The sequence below is a fragment of the Panthera pardus genome, unplaced genomic scaffold (genome assembly GCF_024362965.1).
Source record: "Panthera pardus isolate Hobbes unplaced genomic scaffold, ASM2436296v1 HiC_scaffold_20, whole genome shotgun sequence".
In the NCBI taxonomy this organism is placed as follows: Eukaryota; Metazoa; Chordata; class Mammalia; order Carnivora; family Felidae; genus Panthera; species Panthera pardus.
The window spans coordinates 89,967,869-89,990,924 of NW_026526766.1; the positions used below are offsets into that span (position 1 = coordinate 89,967,869).

The window sequence follows — 23,056 nt, forward strand, 5'->3', positions numbered from 1 at the left end:
CTCAGTAAATGGGGGGTGGGGCTGTCGGTCACTCCAACCGATCACTGACCACCTCTGAAACCCCGTGGAGCGGGCAGGGGGTGGAGACGTCCTACCTCCCGTCTGAGGGTCGATTCTCTTCCCCAAGTTTCTCTCAATCAGGACGGTGTCTGGAGAGCTCAGCACAACTGGACAGAGAAGGGAGAGAGCACAACCAGGCAGGTTGGGCAGCGGGTCCCAGACACTTGAATCTCGGGGGCTGATAACCTGTCTTACGTCTCTCTTGCCATGTAACGACCACCCCCGTCGTTCCCTTAGAGAGGTCTGCTCAGCACCCAACCGCGAAGGCACGGTCTCAGGCCAGCGGACCGCCCACACTTGAACGTCTCCTCTAACAGTTTTCACGGTAACAACGCGATGAGCAACGCCTTGGTGGGAATGCTCTTGCCACATTTTGGATTACTTCCTAAAGAGAGCTTCTCAGAGGTGGGATTCCCAGAACAAGGAACCACCAGGGTCAAAACAAAACTCCATTTTTCTTACTTAAAAATTTTTTTTAATGTTTGGTCATTTTGAGAAAGGGAGACAGAACATGAGTGAGGGAGGGGCAGAGAGAGGGAGACACAGAACTCGAAGCAGGCTCTAGGCTCCGAGCTGTCAGTACAGAGCCCAACGTGGGGCCTGAACCCATGAACCGTGAGATCATGACCTGAGCCAAAGTTGGACGCTTTACTGACTGAGACACCCAGGCAGCCCTAAAACTCCATTTTTCTGAGAGCGATCCCCAAAGGCCTTTAGCTTTATAAAATTCAACTGTGCTGTCCTTTTTCCTGCTGGGTCCTGGCTGGTGCAGGGCTGAGGGTGGGCACTGGGAGTGGGCAATACAGAGCAGGGCACTCCCTTCTGGGGTCTGGGGACAGCCACAGGCTACTCACTGACGTGTCTGGGGGTGATCCCGAGGGTCTGGATCATCAGGGCCTGCTCCCGAGTTTCAGGAATGCCATCCAGAATCCAGCCCTAGGCAGAGAATTGAGAGATACTCATCTATCTTTACTTTGTAGATTTTTTTTTTTTTTGGAATTATAAAAGGAATATAATAGTGTTATTTTAAAAAGCTGGAACTTTAAGGACAAAAGAAAGTAAATGTTTCTGATAGCCACATCATCCACCTTAACAAGTACTCTTGTATTGTTATATTCCCTTCTTTTTTTTTAATGTTTACTTATTTTCAGAGAGAGAGAGAAAGAGAGAGTGGGAGGGGCGGACAGAGGATCCCAAGCAGGCCCTGCGCTGACAACGGTGAGCCCGACACGGGGCTGGAACTCATGAACCCTGAGATCATGACCTGAGCCAAAGGTGACTACTCACTCAACTGAGCCACCCAGGTGTCCCTATTATATTCCCTTCTGAATCCTACATTTGTGACCATAATCACAACATACAGATTTTGTGTCCTAATTTTTTCCATCACACCTCACAGCCACCAAAGCACTTTCTCAAATCGGCACGCCTGCCCATTGCCACCATTTTCAGTGTCTACCGCATTCTGCCCAATGAACGTGACACGGTTGCTTAAACATGCCCACGACAGAACATTGCAACCGCTAGCGATTCTTGCCATCATAAATAACGCTGGGATGAATGGTGCTGTGCATATGGCTCTTTCCACATTGTGGATTCTTTCTTTTTTTTTTTTTATTAAAAAAAATTTTTTTAATGTTTATTTTTGAGAGAGCAAGAGACAGAGCATGAGCGGGGAGGGACAGAGAGAGAGAGAGAGAGAGAGACAGAATCCACAGCAGGCTCCAAGCTCTGAGCTGTCAGCACAGAGTCCAACACGGGGCTCAAACTCGCCAACTACGAGATCATGACCTGAGCTGAAGTCGGACACTCAACAGACTGAACCCCCCAGGCGCCCCTCTTTCTTAAAGAGAGTTTCTCAGATGAGAGATCCTGGGAGAAGGAATCGCTTGAGTCCAAACAAAACCCCACTTTTCTTAAGAACAAGCCCCAAATCTTGGAGCAGTAAGAGAACTGAGTTCAAGTTTCTGTTCTGTAGCTAACTTGTTCCAGGGCTGAAATCCCTCAGGCTCCAGCCCCTTCTGGGTACATACAGTGAGGGAACTGGTCTAGAACATTTATCTTTATGAACCATGTAAGTCCAGTTGTGAAAGAAACACACGACTGCTGGACGTGATGTGGAGGATGCCAAGTCACTGGTAACACCACCGGCCCAGAATAGCCACTGTTGACACTTTGCTGTAGCTCCTTCCAGCCTTCAGTGACTGGCATCTTTTTCCTGGCAGGAAAAGGAATCACACTGTGCATACTATCTTGTGGCCTGTACTTTTCATACAGCGAAAACATTTCTGGAACGTTTTCCCATGTGACAAAATGCTCCCCTTCCGGAAGTTTCCACAGCTGCCGGGCATGAGGTGAACTGACCTGACAAACGTTAACCAATCCCATACTGTTGTTGATTTAGTTTCAGTCCTGTTTTTCACCATTATTTTTAAAAGCGCTGTAAGTGTATCCTGAGGCACACAGAATATTCTGGAGATAGATTTCTAACAGTCAACACCCTCTTTGGTGACTTGATACATTCCGCCATGTTGCTCCACAAAACTGCCCTGACCAGCGTAGGAATCCAATAGCAGGTCACTTGTTGCCTGTATCTTTGTCAATGTCGGGGATTATCTTGGGGGGAAAATCTGTCCAGCAAAGTAGAGGACGCCATTGCTGCTTTAACTTACGTTTCCTTGATCGTTAGTGAGGCTCCATGTTCTTTCCACATGTTTATCGGTAATTGAATTTTTTTTTTGCAAAATGTCAATTCATACTATCTAGCGAGTTTCCTCTTGGGGTTTCGTCCTTTTATGTATTCACAAGAGCTCTTTACATAAGAAGACTGCACCTATTTTGGCAAACACTACCACAGACCCTTTGAGGCAAACAATGTTGCCGATATTTTTTGCAGACTGTCTTTGACCTTCTAAATTTTGTGTGGGGGGCTGTTTTTTACCACATAAATTTTTGGCCAAATCAACTCGTGCCTCTATGCCTTCATTAATTTCCTAAATTATGCAGGAAAGCACTCAGCCTCCGGAACCCTGGTTTCTAGAACTAATGAAGCAAAAGTGCAAAAAAAAAAAAAAAAAATTAACAGCTTTTTCTTGATCTGGTGTTGTATAGATGTGCAAAAAGGCCTTTCTCGCGGCAGAGGCCCGTAAATATTCACTTGCATTTAAATTATGTTCTCTCAGGCTACCTGGGTGGCTCAGTCCGTTAAGCGTCTGGCTTTGGTTCAGGTCACCGTCTCACGGTCTGTGAGTTCAAGCCCCACATTGGTCTCTGTGCTGACAGCTCAGAGCCTGGAGCCTGCTTCGGATTCTGTGTCTCCCCCTCTCTCTGCTCCTCCCCTGCTCACACTCTGTCTCTCTCTCTCTCTCTCAAAAATGAATAAATATTAAAAACATTTTTTTAAATAAAAAAATAATAAATTGTGTTCTTTTACGATTTTACTCCTTACATTTAAACATTCAATAGAGGCACATTTTATTTTGAAAATGACATGATGCTGTGGACTGATCTCCTTGTGGCTCACCAACTGGGCCAATCTCATCTGTGAAACAGCCTGTCTTTTCCCCTCTGAATACCATTTTTGTCACTGTCTGAATGCTGATGTGATGCTGGCTCTGGCATCTTCCTGCCCGTAGACTCTTGAATCATCCTCATGCCATTTAAAATAAAATTTTTAGGGGCGCCTGGGTGGCTCAGTCGGTTGAGCTTCCGACTTGGGCTCAGGTCATGATCTCGCGGTTCGTGGGTTCGAGCCCCACGTCAGGCTCTGTGCTGACGGCTCGGAGCCTGGAGCCTGCTTCGGAGTCTGTGTCCCCCTTTCTCCCCGCCCCACCCCTGCTTGTGCTCTGTCTCTCTCTGTCTTTCAAAAATGAATAAACATTAAAAAGAATTTTAACACATTTAAAAAAAATTTTTTTTAATGTTTATTATTGAGAAAGAGAGACACAGAGCATGAGCAGGGGAGGGGCAGAGAGAGGAGGAGACACAGAATCCGAAGCAGGCTCCAGGCTCCGAGCCGTCAGCACAGAGCCCGACGCGGGGCTCGAACCCACAGACCGTGAGATCATGACCTGAGCTGAAGTCGGAGGCTTAACCACTGAGCCACCCAGGCGCCCCTTTTTAACAAATTTTTTAAAGTAATCTCTACGCCCGACGTCGGGCTCGAACTCAGGAACCTGCAATCAGGAGTCACATGCTCCACTGACCGAGCCAGCTGGGCACCCCTGGAACGACATTAGATGTGTAAATAAGCTCATGAAGAGTTGACAGTCTCACAGTATCAATACCTTATCTTCCCTTTCGTCTAAACTGTTGTTTTATGTCCCTCAGCAATGTTCACATTCAACAACTTCTAAAGTCCTTTCAAGTCCTAGAGTTACACACACACCCACACACATTTTTGAATGGCTTCGATCTGATGTCCCGATACAAAGTGAGCTTTGGAAGAATTGAAACAAAGCAGGAAACCGTTGGAGCCTCCACTCAGCAGCGAGGGGGTCAGGTGGCCACCCCGGAAAGCCACGGTCTCTGACACTGGCTCTCAGGAGGGGACCCCCCGCCAGAGACCCTCCCCCTCCCCCGTGTCATCAGGAGAACTTGGTTGCTTGAAGGTCAGAGGGTGGACTTTTGGGGGTGAACTCAGACTCAAGGTCCTTTATAACCCACAACACCTGATTTCCACCACACCGCGTGTTCCTAAAAACGGAGCTAACCAGAAAAGGGCCTGCATTTCTTCAATATTAAAATATTTAGGTTCCAAAGGCCTCCGCTGACAGTTAAAAAAAAAAAAAAACGAAACAAATTTACAGAGTAAAGAGTGCTGAAAAAAATCAGGCATGCCTTCATTAATTTCTTAAATTATGCAGGAAAGCGCTCAGCCTCCGGAACCCGGGTTTCTAGAACTAATGAAGCAAAAGTGCAAAAAAAATTTTAACAGCCTTTTGCTCCCTCAAGTCCTTGTTAGAGCCGGCCTAGAGCCGGGCTGCGGCCCTTAAGAAGAACAAACACCTACAGATGTGCACCTGCCATGGGAGCCGGGAGTCGCGACGTCTGCGAGCTCCCGGCTCGCGGCTCTGGAAGCCAAGCCAAAATTTTCTGAACCTGAGCTACGTTCAGACCCCCTCAGTTTTTCTTTATTTGGGGGGGGGGTAGGGGCTGGGGGCCCACCGATCGCCTCTTCTGGTACGGGGCCGGGCAGGGGGGTGCTGGGGACCGTTTCGAGTTCCTTTTTGAAGCTGGGAGAAGGTTGGAGCTCCGGCTCTGCTCAGCACCGAGAAAGACCTCGGCGTTTAATATTGCATTACCGAGCAATCATTATCATCTCGCCCATAAATTGCAGCTGATATCAGTATGTGGTCCAGAGCTTTTAGAACTATTCAGGGGAACAGCTCTCACCGACTTCTCGCTGGAAGAGAGCGGGCTTACCAATTACACAGGAAAAGTGTAGCAAAATGAGGAACATCTCCCTAATTAGCCTGGCCTCACTCGTGCGTCATTCTGGGGTGGATGTGACATTTTTAAAAGGGGGGGGGGCTCTGAAGGGAACCCCAGGCCACTGGCTCTCCGGGGTTGCTCTCCCAGACTCAGGGGGATGGTGTGATCACCCAGGTCCTAAGGTCTCCAAGGGACCCCTTAGGGCAGCACGCACGCGTTCTGTGGCAAAGGCAGCCATGGAGATTTCTCATCCCCCCGGAACCCCAGTGAGTCCTCCCGGGAAGGAAGGGTGGTGACCGAGGCCTCCGTATCACGGGGTGTAGGTCCCGGGGGGTCCTCAAGATGGAAACCCCGGGCAGGGCACCGAGCTCTTGCATTTATACAAATGTGGGCAACTACCCAGTTGCAAAATGGACCACGCTTTCGGGGGGTAGGTGGGGGGGGGGGACACTGCCATTTTGGCCGAAAGCAACTTAACGGCCGCCGACGCTGGCAAAGCAAGAAGTCATAAATCAGTCAACAGCGCCCGGCCGGTGCCATGATGGCACACGCTCGTTAGGTTCGTGGGTCCGACTACCAGGAGTGGCTGAGCGCGGAGGTATCCGTCAGTCCCTAATTAGAATACATTATCCGTCTTCCTGACACTTCAGTGAAATGTCTATTCCGCTCTGGAGCCGCAGCTTTGTTCAGAGCAGGTTAATTGATATTCTGATGCCTTCGCTCGCCATACCCCCGTGGCTCGGTTCTGTTTTATCACACATCAAAAAGGCCGTATGCTCAGGGCACCCCATGCACCAGCACAGAGCCGGAGGTCTGCACAGCTGCGAGGGGTACGGTATCACAGGAGGGACAAGCACCGAGCAGATGTCACGGATGAGAAAAAAAAAAAGGGAGCGAACGCAGCCAGCCAGCCTGGGGAACTTGGCGAGGCCCAGCGGAGCGCGGCCCGACGCGGAGCGGGCTGTCCTGCTCTGTGTGAACACTGGCCTTCTCTGCCCTCCTGACTATTATTAAAGCACAATTAGCAACTTCGCGCGGTAAAACGCCCGCCCTCCGGGCCCTCTGCCTTTCCGATGCATCGTCCCCCGCTCCCCTCCCCTCTCCGCCAAAGACCAGAGCGGGGTGCTCCCCCTGGGAGGCCCCCTTGCCGGCTCCCCGCTCCAAGTGGAGACCGTACCAGACCGTCCCTGGAGCCGAGGGCTGATTCCTCGCGGTCCTGAGGGGGTGACCTGAGGCTGCAGATTTGGACTTGACCAATCAGATTCACTCAGCTCCAAGTCCGAACCAGGCGAAGCATCAAAAGATCACCACAGGCCCACCAGCTACCCCTCTTTTTTAATTTTTTTTCCCAATGAAATATTATGTGATTTCCCAACATATAAAAGAAGGAGAAAGGAGAGTTGGTACCAGCCAGAAAGAAATGCATCTGAGAAGGTCGAGTTTGGGAAACTATAGCATCTCCTTCTCAGGTGCAGACACAGCGGCCATGGTTGGAAACGAATGAAATGGGTAATCCAACCACATCCAGTTAATGGGGCCATTCCCCTCAAACACTTTACGGCACGTCCGAGGTGTGGCCCCACCTCCTCCAAAATGAGACCTGCCCTTTAGGATGTCAGATTATCTGGAGGGTGAAACGTAGGGGCTTTGGAACCGGCCTGTGCCACGGTCAGCTGGATGACTTCCAACCAGTCACCTCAATCCCTCTGGCCTTGCCCTCCCTATCTGCAAAGTGGGGCAGTAACCGCAGTCTAGCCCGTAGCTGTTGGGATACTTAAATACGGACTCTAAGCAAGTACCCACAAAACAAGGCACGGTGCCTGGCAACAAAGAACGGGCCGGCTTCAGCATTATAATTATATTATAATATATTAGCATTATAATTCTGAGAGAGATGAGCTACGTTCTTTTTCTCTACCTACTCGCAAGAAGGAATCCTATGTAAGTTTGCAGAACTTAATACAGATAATTTAGAAAGGTGGTCTCTTGGAAACAGGAATAACTGACATTCTGGATGTGACCTGAGGAAAGTGGTCCAGTTCAAGACGATATGAGGAAAACACGTTTGTATTAGAACGAGGGGAGTCCGGTGAGCGGTCTGGCGACGGCGGACCCGTCCCAGGGCACTCGAGGCCATCTGCCATCGCCGGGCCGGGGGCCCTGCCCAAGGATGAGCAGGAGCCACACGGGACCGCAGGGTGGGGTCCAGCACGTGTGCAAACAATCATCACGTTGTTACAATGGGGCAAGATCCATTCACTCATTCACTCCCCCATCTATTCATTCATTCATTCATTCATTCATTCATTCGGGTATTTACACACACCCTGTGCTTCCATACTGGAAAGGTCAGCGGGCCTGCCCCTGGGGGTGAACCGTCACCGCCTTCTTTAACCGACTGCCCCAAGTCTGTCTTACTCATCGCTTTTCCCAGCTGGCCCTCTGACTGGTGACTGTGCAAGGCCTTGAATGTCATCTGTGAATTGAGAGGAAACGGACCAGGTGACCTCTACGTAGGGGAACTGTAAGATTTATGGTCTAACAGGGCGCCTGGGTGGCTCAGTCGGTTGAGTGTCCGACTTCTGCTCAGGTCATGGTCTCGTGGTTCATGAGTTCGAGCCCCGTGTTGGACTCTGTGCTGACAGCGCGGAACCCGTTTCGGATCCTCTGTCCCCCGCTCTCTGCCCCTCCCCCACTCGTCTGCACGCGCGCGTGCTCTCTCTCTCTCAAAAATAAATAAACATTACAAAAAAGATTTATGGTCTGACAAAGACATTTAAGGGTGAATAATAGCACGTTATTAATAATCATGCAGGAAAAGCAGGCCTCCACAGGACCAGTGACCACAGGACCAGTGACTGACTCACCTCTCCCGTGCTTTGAACATCACAACGTCACTTACTTTCAGTCCCATATCTTGTTTCTTGTCCTGCACCCCTGCCGGCTCTCTGAGATCATGAAAGGAAGGGGCGCCCCCCCCACCACCACCAAGGGGCAGGAGGGGCCGACAAGGACCCCAAGTCTGAACAACAACTAGAATGACTCCTCTCCGGGGAACTCCCAAGCACAGCATGACGGTCTAGTGCACAGAGCCCCCCGGGCTCACCCTCAGGGACTGCGGTGTCCCCCGTCCAGACCCCAAATGGCTCCTCAGACCTCACCTCTTCCTCTCCGTGCCAAGTTCCCTGAACCAGGCACAGCCCCACACCGAAGCAGACAGCCCTCGGTTCCCGCCTCCCGAGCTCAAGCTGGAGCTCTCCCCTCGTCCTGCGACCCCCATGCTGCCCATCGGGGCCGCGGGCAGGGAAAGTACTGGCCACGGAGGGAGCCACGGCTGGGTCCAGATCGTGGCTCCTACCTCGCGGTTCGGTCGCCTCAATTACCCAGCCCCGAGCCTCAGTGCGCTCATCTGTAAAGTGGGGGCGGTAAGAACCCCCTTACAGGAAAAATCACTGAAATGGCTGCACGAGGTCGTCGACGGCAAGTGTGACAGCAGAGTGCGAGTGGAAGTAGGCACTTCACACACACCAGTTCCTTTCTCTCCCCTGACCGCAATCGGGGCGCCAGGGAAGCTGCATTCCCACAAGACTGAGAAAGGCTGAATCCGCAAAGGGGTGACTTCACGGAGCTTATTCCAGATCTCACAAGGAGGCAGCACCCCGGGCGACACTGGGCGCCTGCACGAGGAGTCCCTCAGGCTCCGGCACCCCATCCCCAGTGTTGCCGGCCCCCGTCCTTCCGTCTCCCCTGCGTCGGGTCACTCCCTCACGAAAGCGCCCTCCCACCCTTAGCGGAGGGAGCCTTCTCCCTCCGCTCACTTCTCAACCTTCCGGAGGCTGGGACCACTCCCCACGTCTTCCTGAACTCCTCTCCTCTCGGGTCCTCATCCTCCATCTTCCGCTTCCAGAGACTAGACCCCCTGCCGCTCCTCCAGGAAAAGCCCCACTTGGCCAATTGTTGAAAAGGGAAATGTGAGAAAACTCGTTCTATCTTCAAGAATGAGGATTCACCAGATACCGGTGGGCGCCACAAAGTCTCAATAAATGACAGGCATGCCAATGGGATACACACTCGCTCTTGTATTCTGTCCGATACTCTGATTTGTAGTTAGTGTTACAAGCAGTATATTTTTAAAAAATTGTTTTAACGTTTAATCTTGAGAAAGACAGTATGAGCAGGGGAGGGGCAGAGAGAGACAGAGCATGAACAGGGGAGGGGCAGAGAGAGAGAGGGAGGCACAGAATCGGAAGCAGGCTCCGGGCTCCGCCCTGTGAGCACAGAGCCCGACGCGGGGGCTCAAACTCACAAACTGTGAGTGAGATCGGGACCTGAGCCGAAGTCGGACGCTTCACCGACGGAGCCCCCCAGGCGCCCCCCCTTAAGTAGTCTGTTTAGAATTAAAATTGGGGGTAGTGAATACGTGCCCGCTCACACCCATGCGACTTTCCGCGTTTCTTTCGAATCCCATCGGCTAAGGGTAATGAGCCAGCTGGGCACCCCGGGACCCCCCGTCTCCCAACCGTGTGACTGTTTCCTCTTCTGCAAGACAGGCGTGGTGGGAAGCGCCCGCCCTGCCGGGGTTGGGGGCCGCACGCGACGACACACACACAAAGAGCTAGCACGGCATCTGGCAGGTGCTGGAAGAGTGGCGGTGCCCAGCGTGTCCCAGCCTCGGGCACACACCACGCTGCTCCTAGTGGGCGGCCGGCCGAGGGCCCAAGGACACGAGGGGCTGCCGCCCTCTGCTCGGGCCCCCCAGCCGGCGTTTCCGGCTCGGCTCCACCTCCGAATCAGCGCTCCACCTGCCCCAGGCGACGTCCCGCCGGTCCCCCGTCCGATCCTGTTTCCAACACCGCCGGGCCTCTCGATACTCTCTGCTGCTCCAGGGTTACGGCCGCCCAAGCACCAGACTCGGTGCCGCATCCCTGCCACCCGCTTCTCCTCCCAACAACCGTGAGAGGGATCGTCACGGGCTGGGCCTGCAGGCAGCTGGGCCACGCGTGCCATTAACGGGCCCTGAGGCACGCCACCCGGCCACCTGGCCAAGCACGGCCTCAACTGAGGGTCCGGAAACATCCCCCAGACGAGGGATCCCGGAGGGTGCACTCACCGGCCCCCCTCGGAGCCCTGCCTCACCGTGACGCATGCCGTAAGTTTTCTGAGTGGAGGCTGGGCCGCCCCTCCGACGCCCTGCGATCCTAACCGTGTCTGTGTTCGAGGAGCACACGGCCCCGGGGCCTCAGCAGAGCTGTTGATCAATAAAACCGCGCTCCTCAGAGGATGCAAGTGAGATCCATAAACCCGCGGGCGTCAAAACAATGGCAAGAAAGTCCTGTGTTCCTCCCGTCAGAGGGTGAAAGCCGGGCGATTAATGCCAGCCCGATGACACCACAAGGACAGATAAAACAAACAGCCGGTGGTTCTGCAGACCAGACTCAGGTTCCTCTACGCTGCCAGCGTCTCCACCATAAATACTGACTCGCGTTATGGGCAGGGAGGCATAAATCTGTGCCTAAAAAGGGACGAAGAAAAAGGCTCCAGAAATCTGCCGAGTCAACTTTAAACTTTTGGTTCCGTGGCCAAAAGTACGCCGCACCGACCCCTCCTCTCTTAACTGAGAGCCTCCGTGACGCTAAAGGGGATAAAGAAAAGAAAAGCAGGTCAGTCCGGGAACACAGAGTGTAATTTTGCATTTTACGTGCAGTAAAGCCCCCACCCCGGGCCCGGCGCAGGGCTGGTCGGTGTGGGGCTGGGGGTGTGAGCCTCTTCCGGTGAGTGCCGTGGACCTTCCCCGCGACCAGGGACGTGGGGAGTGTGGCCAGAGTCTGGCTTTTGACGAGGACACTCTTTCTTCGGCTCAAGGAGGGAGATGATTGCAGACGTTCTGGAAGGTCCGTGTTTCCCGCCTTGGGATCGGCAGCGGATTTCTGGGGCCGCGGCCTCCTCTCCCGTCGGATGGGAGGACGGCAGCACCTACCCCCCACCTGCACCGCCCACCACACGTCCACGAAAGCGGGCACCGTGTCTTTTGTTCCGTCCTGTCCCCGACGCGACAGAAAGCAGGCCGTGGCGCACAGCGGGCGCCCGTGAGTCTTAGTCGTTGACCCCTTCGCAGGACAGCTGTGTGGCTCCCGTGAGAAGATGCCTCCCGGCTTGGCACAGTGTCTGGCTAACCGTTATTTGTGTCTTTATCTTGAGGGACCAGTTCTGCTCTCTGCTGCCTGTGCTGCGGCTTCATTCGGGCCTTCGTTTTTCTTCTTCCCGATCTTTACCACAACGAGGCCACAGGCCCGATGAGTCACAGGGCAAGTCCGTGTCTTTCGAGGTCACTGAAGTCGAGGCCCGATTACGTCCCAGGTAGGTAACACACGCCCCCGTGGACGTGTTCGGGTTTCCGCTCCGGGCATCCGGTGGGCGCATGAGGAAGACCTGACCAACTGCTGGGGGCTGAGCAGAGCCGGCTGGACGCAGTGACCTGGGCGACAGGCGTGGGGTCCCCACGGGCCTCCCTTTGGCGCACCAGGGGCGGCTGCAAGGATGCCGAGGTCTGGTCTTCCTTAGTCAGAGGGTGGCTTCCCCTCGGATGGGGCTCCGAGCATCACGGCTGCGACACAGAACACGACTGAGCAGGGCACCGACCGCCAGCTGGGCACCGAGGGGGCCCGCGCCCTGTCTCGCTCACGCTAAAGGTCTCTGCCTGCCGGCCCAGGGCGGCCCTCGAGGGGAGCGAGTTCTACGAACTGGGCTTACGTTCGGCCTCACGCCGTACCACGTTCTGAGCTAGTCCTAACCTCCAGGGGGTAGAACTCATCCCCCGTGCGAGCCCACAGAACCAGAGAAAAACCAAGGCACGTGGACAGAAGTACGAGACGGACTCCAGCTGGTTTTTAAATTCCACTGATTTTTTTCTTTTCCTCCGGCCTTACATTCAAAAGACTGCTAATTCTCATCCGTGCGGGCTGTGAGGATGTCCCAGGACTCACTCGAGTAATGATTCTGACCGCACGCTGTGCCGGCGGGCCACGAGCGGACCCCAGAGGCGCACGGGACTCCAACGAAGTGAAGCAGGAAGCAGCAGCAGCCTTCTCCGGCCCGTCCGGGAGTGATCTGTTTCCAGCCACTCACCTTGCGTGAGAGAAGCCTCTTCACCTGCCCAAGTGGACCTCAGAGCCGAGGGCTGAGCCCTTGGCTTGGAGATCTCATTCGACAGGGAGAGCAAGATAGCCCAGCTTCGCCGACGGTGCACCGTGGCCCCCGGGGCCCACGCGGCCTACCTGCGACCTCAGGAGCTTCACACAGGCCTGTGCTGAGGCCCGCGTGGCTCTCCCCCCACCGGGTCCCCTTGGCCCACCGGCCCAGACCCGCCAGGGACAGTCCCGGCCAGCAGAGGCGGACACAAGCCATCTACGGGGCCCATCAGTCACCTCTGAGGCTCGGAGGCTGCTGCCTTTTCCTGGGTGATCAACTCCCACCATCTGACAAGCCAGGGTCATCGGCTACCAGCCTTTCTGTCTCCACCACACAGCAGTGGGAGGAAGGTGACCACACATCACGGCATTTCTCCCTTGTCTCTTAGCCAGGATTTTCTCACCCATGGCCTCCCAACTCAGTCTGGTTCTGGTGACACAAAAACGCCTTTGTCCAGGGGTCTGCACAACAGCAGAGACCCTGGCCCGAGCTGGGCCCGGCAGCCAGGTGGCCGAGAACCTCGGTGTGATAGTGGCTCTGACTTCGGCTAAGTCCCTTCTCCCATCTGGGCCTCAGTTTCTCCTTGTGTAAAAGATTTTTTTTTTTTTAATTTTCTTTAATGTTTATTTATTTTTGAGAGATGGAGACAGCGTGAGCGGGGGAGGGGCAGAGAGAGAGAGAGAGAGGGAGACCCAGAATATGAAGCAGGGTCCAGGCTCCAAGCTGTCAGCATAGAGCCTGACGTGGGGCTTGAACTCACGAACTATGAGATCATGACCTGAGCCGAAGTCGGACACTCAACCGACTGAGCCACCCAGGAGCTCCTAAAAGATTTTTTTTTTTTAAGTTTATTTATAGATTTTGAGAGAGTGTGCACACGTGCACACAAGCACACAAGCAGGGAAAGGGCAGAGAGAGAGAGGGAGGGAGAGAATCCACCCAGGCGCCCCTAAAACAGTGTCTTTAGAAATCATCCTGTCTAAAACCTTTCACAGAAGGCGGGGTGCCTGGGTGGCTCGGTTGGTTAAACATCTGACTCTTGATTTCAGCTCAAGTCATGATGCCGGGGTCGTGAGATCGAGCCCCACATCGGGCTCTGCACTGACATCTAGGAGCCTGCTTGGGATTCCCTCTCTCCCTCTCTCTCTGCCCCTCCCCCACTCGTGTGTGTGTGTGTGTGTGTGTGTGTGTGTGTGTGCGCGCGCGCGCGCGCGCTCTCTCTCTCAAATTAATTAAAAAAAATAAAGACACTTTAAAAAAAATGGTAAAACGAATTGGAATCCCTCCATATGGTGCACTTTTATGATATGCCTTTATTCAATACTTTAAAATCAAGTGTCCTGGGGGCGCCTGGGTGGCTCAGTCAGTTAAGCATCCAACTTTGGCTCAGGTCATGATCTCATGGTCTGTGAGTTCGAGCCCCGCGTCAGGCCCTGTGCTGACAGCTCGGAGCCTGGAGTCTGCTTCGGATTCTGTGTCTCCCTCTCTCTCTGCCCCTCCCCCACTCGTGCTCTGTCTCTGTCAAAACTAAACAAACATTAAAAAAAATTTTTTTTAAATCAAGTGCCCCGTTGGCTGACCCTCGTTCTAGTCGATTAAAAGGATGATGAGGGAAGACACAGGAAGTCTGTGCACAGGGCACCAAGACCGAATTGGAAGATGGTCCTCAAACCTTGAACCCTGGAGGCTCGGGGCACAACACCACCCGGGTGTGCAGCAGTTGAACTCGACAAGCTGTAGGGGGCCACGGCCAAATGCGGAATTTGAAAGCACTGATAACGGAAAACAATTTGAAGATGTGATGAGGAACATCACTAAACAGTCTCCACAAGTTACGTAAACCAAGCCAGGGCAACAATCCAAATATCCTCCCCAGAGAAGCCTTAGGACAAATATGTTCCTGTTACTGAAAATTGTTCAGACCGGACGGCATAGTCACATTGTATTTTAAGCACCTTCCCTCCTTGGGCCACCAGCCAGCTGGGATAAGATTTCACTTCCCTGGGTACAGACTGGGGGAATCACCCAAGCAGGATTCTCTCATTCATTCACTTTGCGAATATTTCCCGGGCTCGAAGCTGATGGCTGCTCAGCCGGGTTCTCTGCGGGGGCCTCACAGGGCAGCAGTCAAGGTGGGAGCCGGGCTGCGTTCTCATCTGGAGGCTCGACAGAGGAGGAATCCGCCTCTGAGCTCATTCTGGCCGTTGGCAGAATTCCCTCCCGTGCTGCCGTATGTCTGACTCGGGCCCTGGTTCCTCGCGGGCTGGAGGCCACCCTCGTGAGCCTCTCCAACATGGCAGCTGACTTGTCAAGCCAGTAAGGAGACTCTGTCTCTCCGGTCCACTCGGACGAAGTCTCAGATAATGTAACATCATCATGGGACTGACCCCTCCTCACCTCTGCCCTCTTCTGTTGGACCTGCTCCCACTCAAGGTGGGGGTCACACGGTCGCGGACACCAGGGGGAGGGAAACCACCGGGAGTCCCCCCACCAGGGTCTACGCCCCACACGCAGTGTGCGGAGACCCCGAGAGGGGGCCACACAGGTGAAGCTGGAGGAGGGGCGAAAGGCAGCGGACACGAGAGGAGCAGAGGGACGGAGCTGGGCAGCGGGCAGGCCCAGGCCTCCAGCGCTTTGAGGACGGACGCCCGAGAAGGCTGGAGAGCAGCAGGGGTGCTCAGCGGTGGAGGACGCCGTAACATTTGCTTTAAGTAGACAAACACTTCTCTAGGTATAAAATATAAACATCCTTTCGAGGGAGTGTTAACATCAGTTGCCTCCAGGAAGGGAGCCGGCGGCTGAGGGGACTTGGGCGCCTGCGGAATGTTGAGCCGTCTGAACGTACTGCAGGCGAGAAATGAATTTGTTCATTTTCTTGAAGCCATCCCTGAGGCAGCGATATGCAGAAGGGGCCGGGAACCAAGCAGGGTAGCTGTGGGGAGGGGTTAGGTCCCCAAGGAAGGAAAGGGACCTCAGCAATCCAAACCCGGGAGAGCACTGTGACTCTGGAGAAGGAAAGACTTGTAATCTCTCTGGTGTTAGAGCCTTTTCCTCCACGTTTCCTGAACTCGCCGCCTCATTTAGCTTCCCTCCGCCCTCAGAGATGTTGCCTGAAGAGCTCTCGGACTTCAAGAACGTGGCTGTCCCTAAAGAAAGGCCATGGGTCCCCAACAGGTAGAGCCCACGTCCTTTTCACCGTCCCAATACAAAGTGCTAATTTCCCTTTCTCCAAAGCATTTGCTGGTCACTTCAAAGAGATTCTTCAAAGAGATTGCATTAGACCAAAAAAAAAAGGAAAAGAGAAAAAAAAAACCCCAACATTAACTACAGAATCCTGATGGGTTACGATCGCATTACTTTTCCCTGAACGCTAGTCCCTGCTTCCTTTTTGTGCTCTAAATTACCAATTCTGGTCCCTGTGTAGCTAAATAATAATAATTACCATATAAATGAATATGCATATGTGTCATTTTTCTCCCCCAAAAGCAAGAAAGCCTGTTTATTTTGGATGAGGGTTTGTTTTGTTTCCAAACAACCAAAGCACATAATTAGAAGCCTCACCTCTTGCTCTTGAAGTCCTGTCTCCGCCGGGAAGAGATGAAAAAGGTACGGAATGCCCCTTGAAGCTCAGAAGGAATTTTAAAACAAATTAAAGGAGATATTTCTCTGCGCTGCAGGTAACAATGGCTTGGACGGGATCAGAATCAGAACGCAAAGGCCGGACGGGGCTTCGAAGCTGAAGCTGGGCCCGGCCGTTCACGGATAAGGGCGGGAGGCCTCGTGAAGTGGGGGGACACAGCGCGCACTGGGGAGCCAAGAAGACAGTGGCCAACAGCAGAACTCCGCGTTTGCGTTTCTGTTCTGGGACGGACCGTGGGACCCCCGGCAGGGCACACAACGTCTGCAAGCCTCAGCTTCTGCAGCCCTAAATGCAGTGAGGGCAGGGCCTCCTCTACCAGGCTGCCGTCAGGCTGCATGAGGTCACGGACGCGGCCCTCAGCCCTCCGCTCCCATCGGGGATCTCCGTCGACGGCCTCACTGCAGAGGCGCCCTGTGCCCCTGCGGTGTGGTGTTGTGGGCCAGGTGCCAGTCCAGGCGCCCCAAGTCGTTGGAGTCCAGGCACCCTCCAGCCACCATCGCCAACACAGTAACAATGATATCACTAAAATCATCATAAATACCGAATCAATGGTATTAAATCAACCAAGAGTATTCATTATGCACGATAGAGTCGTGCGGTACAACAGAACTCATAATAATCTCACTGACGCTAGAACTAACCGACAACTCTAATAGTAAATATTATTACCATCTTCATGATGGTGGCGGCTGTTGGCAAGGACCAGGGATGCCTGGTCTTACGCTCTGTCCACACTGCAGGTGCTGTGCAGACCAAACTTTTAGGTAAGCTCAAGAGGGTTTATAGAAGTTGCATGCGTGTTTCAGAGACTAACCTGGGTCACTGAGGGCAAGATTGGGATGTGCAGTTGAAGTCACAGAAGTGAGAAACACCAGCTTTGCCCCAGAAGCCATGACTTCGTGACTTACGGAGATTAAAAAACAAACAAACAAAAAATGATACAAACAAAGCAGCCCGGTCCAGCTGGAGCCTGTGTCCGGACCCAGTGCCCGGATCGCCGAGGCATAGTTCAAGGTGGTTTATCTCCCCCGGGGAACACACCCAGTGACTCAACCCCACAATTCCACACTTCTGAATTCCAGGTTGAACGCTTATGCACCAGAAACAGGCAGTAATTTACGAAAATAACTTACACAAAGTAACATTTCTATGTCTTCAGATTGGGTTGGGTAAAGCCTGGCCCGAAGCCAAAAGGAGGGTCTGAGTCGAGAAGCTGAGTCTGCCGACCTGCCTGCCAGACCCCGGGTCTTTTCTTGTTCTCGCAGTCAGCTGGGTGGGGGGGCTCCGGGCCTCTCTTGCACCAAGGCAGCCAGGGGAAGCAAACACTCTTGACCTGGGAGCAGAACAGCCAGGACATGGCAGTTCTGGCTCGAGCTCCTGGATCACGAGGTGGTGTGGCATCGTAAGCATCTTAAAAAGAAATCTGGGGGGTCCTGGCTGGCTCAGTCGGTTGAGCATCCAACTTCAGCTCAGGTTATGATCTCGCAGTTTGCGAGTTCGAGCCCCGTGTCAGGCTCTGTGCTGTCAGCGCAGAGACCGCTTCGGATCCTCTGCCCCCCTCCCTCTGCCCCTGCCCCACTCGCTCATGTGCGCTCTCTCTTTCTCTCAAAAATAGGTAAACTTTAAAAAAAAAAAGAAAAGAAAAGAGGGGCGCCTGGGTGGCTCAGTCGGTTAAGTGTCCGACTTCAGCTCAGGTTATGATCTCACGGTTCGTGGGTTCGAGCCCTGCGTCAGGCTCTGTGCTGACAGCTCAGAGCCTGCAGCCTGTTTCAGATTTTGTCTCTGGCTCTCTCTCTGCCCCTCCCCTGCTTGTGCTCTGTCTCTCTGTCTCTGAAATAAATAAATATTAAAAAAAAATTTTTTTAATAAAAAGAAAAAAAAAAAGGAAATCTTAAGGGGGTGTGGGGAGATCCTGCCACCTGCCTTTGCTGATGCCAAGAACCACCACGGAGCTGCCCCCACCGGGACAGCATTTGGGCCCGGGGAGCAGTTGTGGCTCGAGAGGAGGCCACATCGCTCAGGACGAGTGAGATTCCTGGGGTAGGAACCCAGGGGTTACTCCCTTCCACAGCTACCACGCCCTGGTTCCAGAAGCTCTCAGCATCCTGGACCGGCCCCACGTGCAAGGCTGTCTCTGGCTCTTTTAAATGCAGCTCCCATCCCGCAGCCAGGTCCCAGTCCCGGTGACTCACGTACGCTCATGCCCAAGGAGTAACGCCCAACATTCGGCCAAACGGGGCCAGCACGGCCCTAAGCAGTAGAGAAGCAGCTTGGCCCTGAAGCGGGAAGACAGAAACAGACCTGAACGCTTCCAGCCTGGTGATCGGCAATGTAAGAGTTTAATTCAACTTGGCAAACTCATGATCAATTATGGATTAAGGCACAGAGCGTTTTGTCCAGAAAGTGCCGGCCCGTTTCTAGTCACTTAGGAGGCCCTCCCCTCCCCTTTTATTCCTGACAAATGACTGTTTCCGCACCTGCCAGATAAAAGAGAGGGAACCTTCGAGAGGGTGACCGACTGATGGGTCAGTTTTAAGAAGAACTGATCTGAGGTTGGTATGAAGGGGGGTCCGGGCCTCGTTCTGCCTGCCACCCTCCCTCCCCGCCCCCCGCCAAGACAGCCCCTCCACAGACCACGCCGGCCCCATGTCTGGAGGTTTCTGTAACAACCTGGCTCTCCTGGCCTGGCTAGTGGCCCTCACGGCCCTTCTGACAGCTGGCCCTCCTTTGGGCATGCAAGGCCGTATCCGACTGCAGCTGGTGAGCTCAAGACCAAGGGACCCCCTTGCTCGTGGGGGGCTGAGGCAGAGGGAAAGGGTCCAGCAGCAAAGACCACGTGGTGCCTGCAACAAGGCACTTGACTGGAGTAGGGGGAATTGAGCCAGATGGGCTTGGGAGCAGGTGACAAGTCTTCAAATGAGCCTATGGCTAAGGGGCCTTTCTTCTAACACTGCTGGAAGGTGGAAGTTTGCTGTGTGGGGGGGTGTGTGTGTAGGAGGCTTTATTTCACTTGGGGAGGGGTGGGAGGGAGAACCTTGAGAGAAGGCAGCAGCAGGCAGGGCAGGAGGGAGGCTGGTGCTTGGACCAGGACTGGGCCGGGGAAGGGCTGCCCCCAGGCCTATTGGGAAGAAGAAACTGAGGCCGGCCTCTGCTGAGACCTAACCCAAGGGGGTGGGGGTGGGAACTGGGTCTGGAGGAATGAAGGCCCCCTCCCTCCAGGCTGGACACGGAGCCCGGGTCCTGTCTCACTTTCCTCCTCTAGGGCCTTAGTTCCTCCTGGCTCACTGGGGCCACATGACCCCCAAACCTCACTGCTCCTGCCCCAGAGGAAGGGGCCAGATCAGACAGGGCGGTGGACACAGAGCCTGAGGGAAGTTAGGGAATGAAGGGCGGGGTCCCTGGTGCACGAGGGGGGACGTTTGCTTTTTATTTGGAAATGAAGAGAGAAGGCAAAAGCGTTTTTCACAATGGTGTGAAAGCAGCACTTAGAACAGGGGTCCGGAAACTAGGAGTCCCGGGCCAAATCCGCCTGCTGCCTATTTTTGTAAATAAAGTTTTATTAGGACAAACCGTGCCCTTTCATCTCTGTACCACGTATGGCTGCCTCCACATTACATCAGAGTTGAGCAGTTCCAACACGAGGCCATATGGCCCGCAAAGCGTTTCTGGAAAACGTTCGTCTATCTGCAGTTTAGAATGGCCTCTGAACTTGGGGCACTGGCCTCAGCCAGGCAGCAGGAGAGCATCAGCTGACTGGGAACAAGCTGAGGTCTGAGGAAAACACACTGTTCAGACCAGCTTTCGAAACCCAGACTGCAGCCTATCTGTGGCTCGTGACCTCGACTCACAGGGCCGAGGACCGTGCAGACCAAGCTGTGACCAAGTGTGAGAACTGCTGTTTGCTCACCAGCACGCTGGAGAGATGCCCGGGGATCTTTCCAGAGTTGGGCCTCTCAATGAATTTTTAAGCGAGCGAGTGAGAGAGAGAATGTGTACAGATACATGCACATTAAAACAACGCAGGCAGGGGCGCCTGGGTGGCTCAGTCGGTTAAGCGGCCGACTTCGGCTCAAGTCATGATCTCGCAGTCAGTGGGTTCGAGCCCCGCGTCGGGCTCTGTGCCGACAGCTCAGAGCCTGGAGCCTGTTTCGGATTCTGTGTCTCCCTCTCTCTGACCCTCCCCCGTTCATGCTCTGTCTCTCTCTGTCTCAAAAATAAATAAACGGTAAAAAAAAAAAAAAAAAATTAAAAACAAAACAATGCAGGCATGTAAGCTGTGTTCTGGGCATGATGAAGTCGGCACAGTCCGCCAGCTCACTCCTTCTGAGAGCAGCTCTGATGGGTGGGCAGCATGCATGTGGCGGCTACTCGAGGAATCAGAAAAGTATACAGTAGTAGGTGAACTGGGGAAGAAGAACAGAATTCAAAATACCACCAAACCAGCACCCCCACTCGGCCTTTGGGCAGCCTGAAACTGAGCACAGGTGACAGGGAGGGCCCGAGACAAGGCCAGGAGGGGCCCTCACACCCCACCTGGGCGGTGAGAGGGGGGATTCCTGACACTCGGACAGCGGGGAGATCTCTGTGTGTTTCTCCTTCCTGTTTCCTCGCACCCCAGGCCCCAGGCAAGCCTACTGCGGTATGGGTGCCACGGGGAGCCCGCAGGTGCCCGAAACCCTGAGGGGGCGGAGGGCCTTTCCTCTGCAGTCCCTAGAGAACGGGACAAAGCCCCGGTAATGTTTCCCTCTCTGTCCTCCTGCCGCTTGGCCCCAGTCTCAGCTGCAGTCACGGGAAGACTGTGGCAGAGTGGGACAAATAAAGTCCCCGCTTTCTGGCCAGAGGACCGAAAAGAGGAGCGCCAGGGAACCGGGAGTTACCATGGAAATGGCAGAGCGAGGCGTTCAGGAAAGCAACCAAATAAAGATGTCTATGGACTCGTGGGCTCCCTCCCAGCTGCGCGTGCAAGGGTCTGACCCTAGACAGCTTTCTAAAGACATCGAGGGCCGAGCCACGGCGCAGACCGCTGCCCGGGCCCCGCTGAGCGGCACACACACGGCACAGAGCCTCAGGGAGCCGCACGGCACTCGCAGAGGCTTTGTACACAGAACCCAGATGGCAACCACAGCACAGAGAAGGTGGCTGGAACTGGCGGCCTGAGCCCAAATGGATCAACTGCCCGCGAAGACAAAATTATCAACACCCGCCGTCGGATTCAAACAAGACTCGGAGTCTCAACAGCAAAAAGAAAAATGCCCAGGATACAGAATCGCGCAGCCCAAGGACAGCCGCGGGTGTCTCAGACCTCAGACATCGCCGCTGACGTGACTCAGGCGCTGGAGTCAGCGAGGCGTCTGAAGCGGCTGGCTTCAAGCCGTGACGGTAACAACAAAGCTCCAACGAGTAAACGGACGGACACACAGAAAGTCTCAGAGACAGAAGAAAGCGAGAAGAGCCCACTGGAATTTTGAAAACCGAGGAACACGGCAATCCAAATGAAAAGCTCGCCGGATGGGCCGAATAGGAGAACAGAGACGGGAAAGGAGGGCCTCAGTGAGCCTCATAATCTGGTCCACGACAGAGGGGAGAGAAACAGAGACGGAGCCTCGGCGACCCTGCGGGGGCCGCAGGACTGCCGTTCACACGAGACGGGGAGAGAACGGTGCAGAAAGCCTGAAGAACCTGTAGAAATGATGGCCCCAAACTGCCCCAGTTTGGAGAAAAATGTGAACTTACAAATTCAAGGAACTCAACCAATCTCCAAAAGAACGAATCCAAAGAAATGCATGCCAGCCACTTGGTAACTGAACTGCTAGAAACCGAGAGCGCAGAGGACAATCTGGGAGGAAGTCGGGGAAAGGGACCCGCTGCTTGGGCAGCTGTCCTTCCACAAGGGACCGTCCTGGCCAGAAGGAGGCGGGACCCTGCGAGGCGTGAGGAGAAAGAGCTGGGGATCTAGAATTCTGAATCCGGGGACGAATATCCCTCAAGAATGAAGGCAATAGGGGAGCCTGGTGGCTCAGTCAGTTGAGTGTCCACCTTCAGCTCGGGTCACGATCTCACAGTTTGTGAGTTCGAGCCCCGCGTCGGGCTTGCTGCTGTCAGTGCAGAACCCGCTTCGGATCCTCTGTCCCCACCTCTCTCTGCCCACCTCCCATTTGCACGCTCTCAAAAATAAACAAACATTTTTTAAGAAACACACAAGAGATATATTAAAGTGAAATACTTTAACAATGGTCAAATCGGGATAAATCGGACTTCGTTAAAATTAAAACCATTTGCTCTGTGAAAGCCACTGACATGAAGACAATAAGACTAGCTGTGGACCAGGAGGAGAGGCCTGGATACTACACGGTTTAACAAGCCTCAGTTTCCCCATCTGCAAAATGGGGGAGTCATAGCACCGACCCAACAGAGCTCCTCTGAAGACCCAAGGAGTCAGTGTGTGCAAAGCCCTCCCATGGTGCCCATCGTTCCTGTTGCCCCCATCTGCCCCTCCAGATCCCTCCCGCCCTCTCCAACCCCCTCTGTGCCCCAGGAGGCTGACCTCCACGGATGGGCTGCTTCGTCTGGACGCCTGCCCTCTGGCTTCACTGGGTCTGGCAGCAGAGAGTTAGGGGTAGCCCCAGTTCTCCCTCTGCCCCTCCGGGTCCAGGAGTGTCCAGCTCCCTGTGGGGCTGGTCTCAGGTGCTCGTGGGTTACCTGAACTACCCCCTACTTCCACAACGTTCCTTTCCT

General features: G+C 54.0%; 1 protein-coding gene across 4 annotated transcripts in view; it reads right to left on the bottom strand.

Moving 5' to 3' along the window:
• The window catches only part of AK8 (adenylate kinase 8), a 129,096-nt gene that overhangs the window by 82,956 nt on the left and 23,084 nt on the right, over positions 1-23,056 (bottom strand). For all 4 annotated transcript variants that reach the window (XM_019420698.2, XM_019420699.2, XM_019420696.2 and 1 more), the window contains 2 exons: positions 915-996; positions 96-167 (listed from right to left, as the gene is read on the bottom strand). In XM_019420698.2, the coding sequence (XP_019276243.2) occupies positions 96-167; positions 915-996 (154 nt within the window). The remainder of the gene's footprint in view (positions 1-95; positions 168-914; positions 997-23,056) is intronic.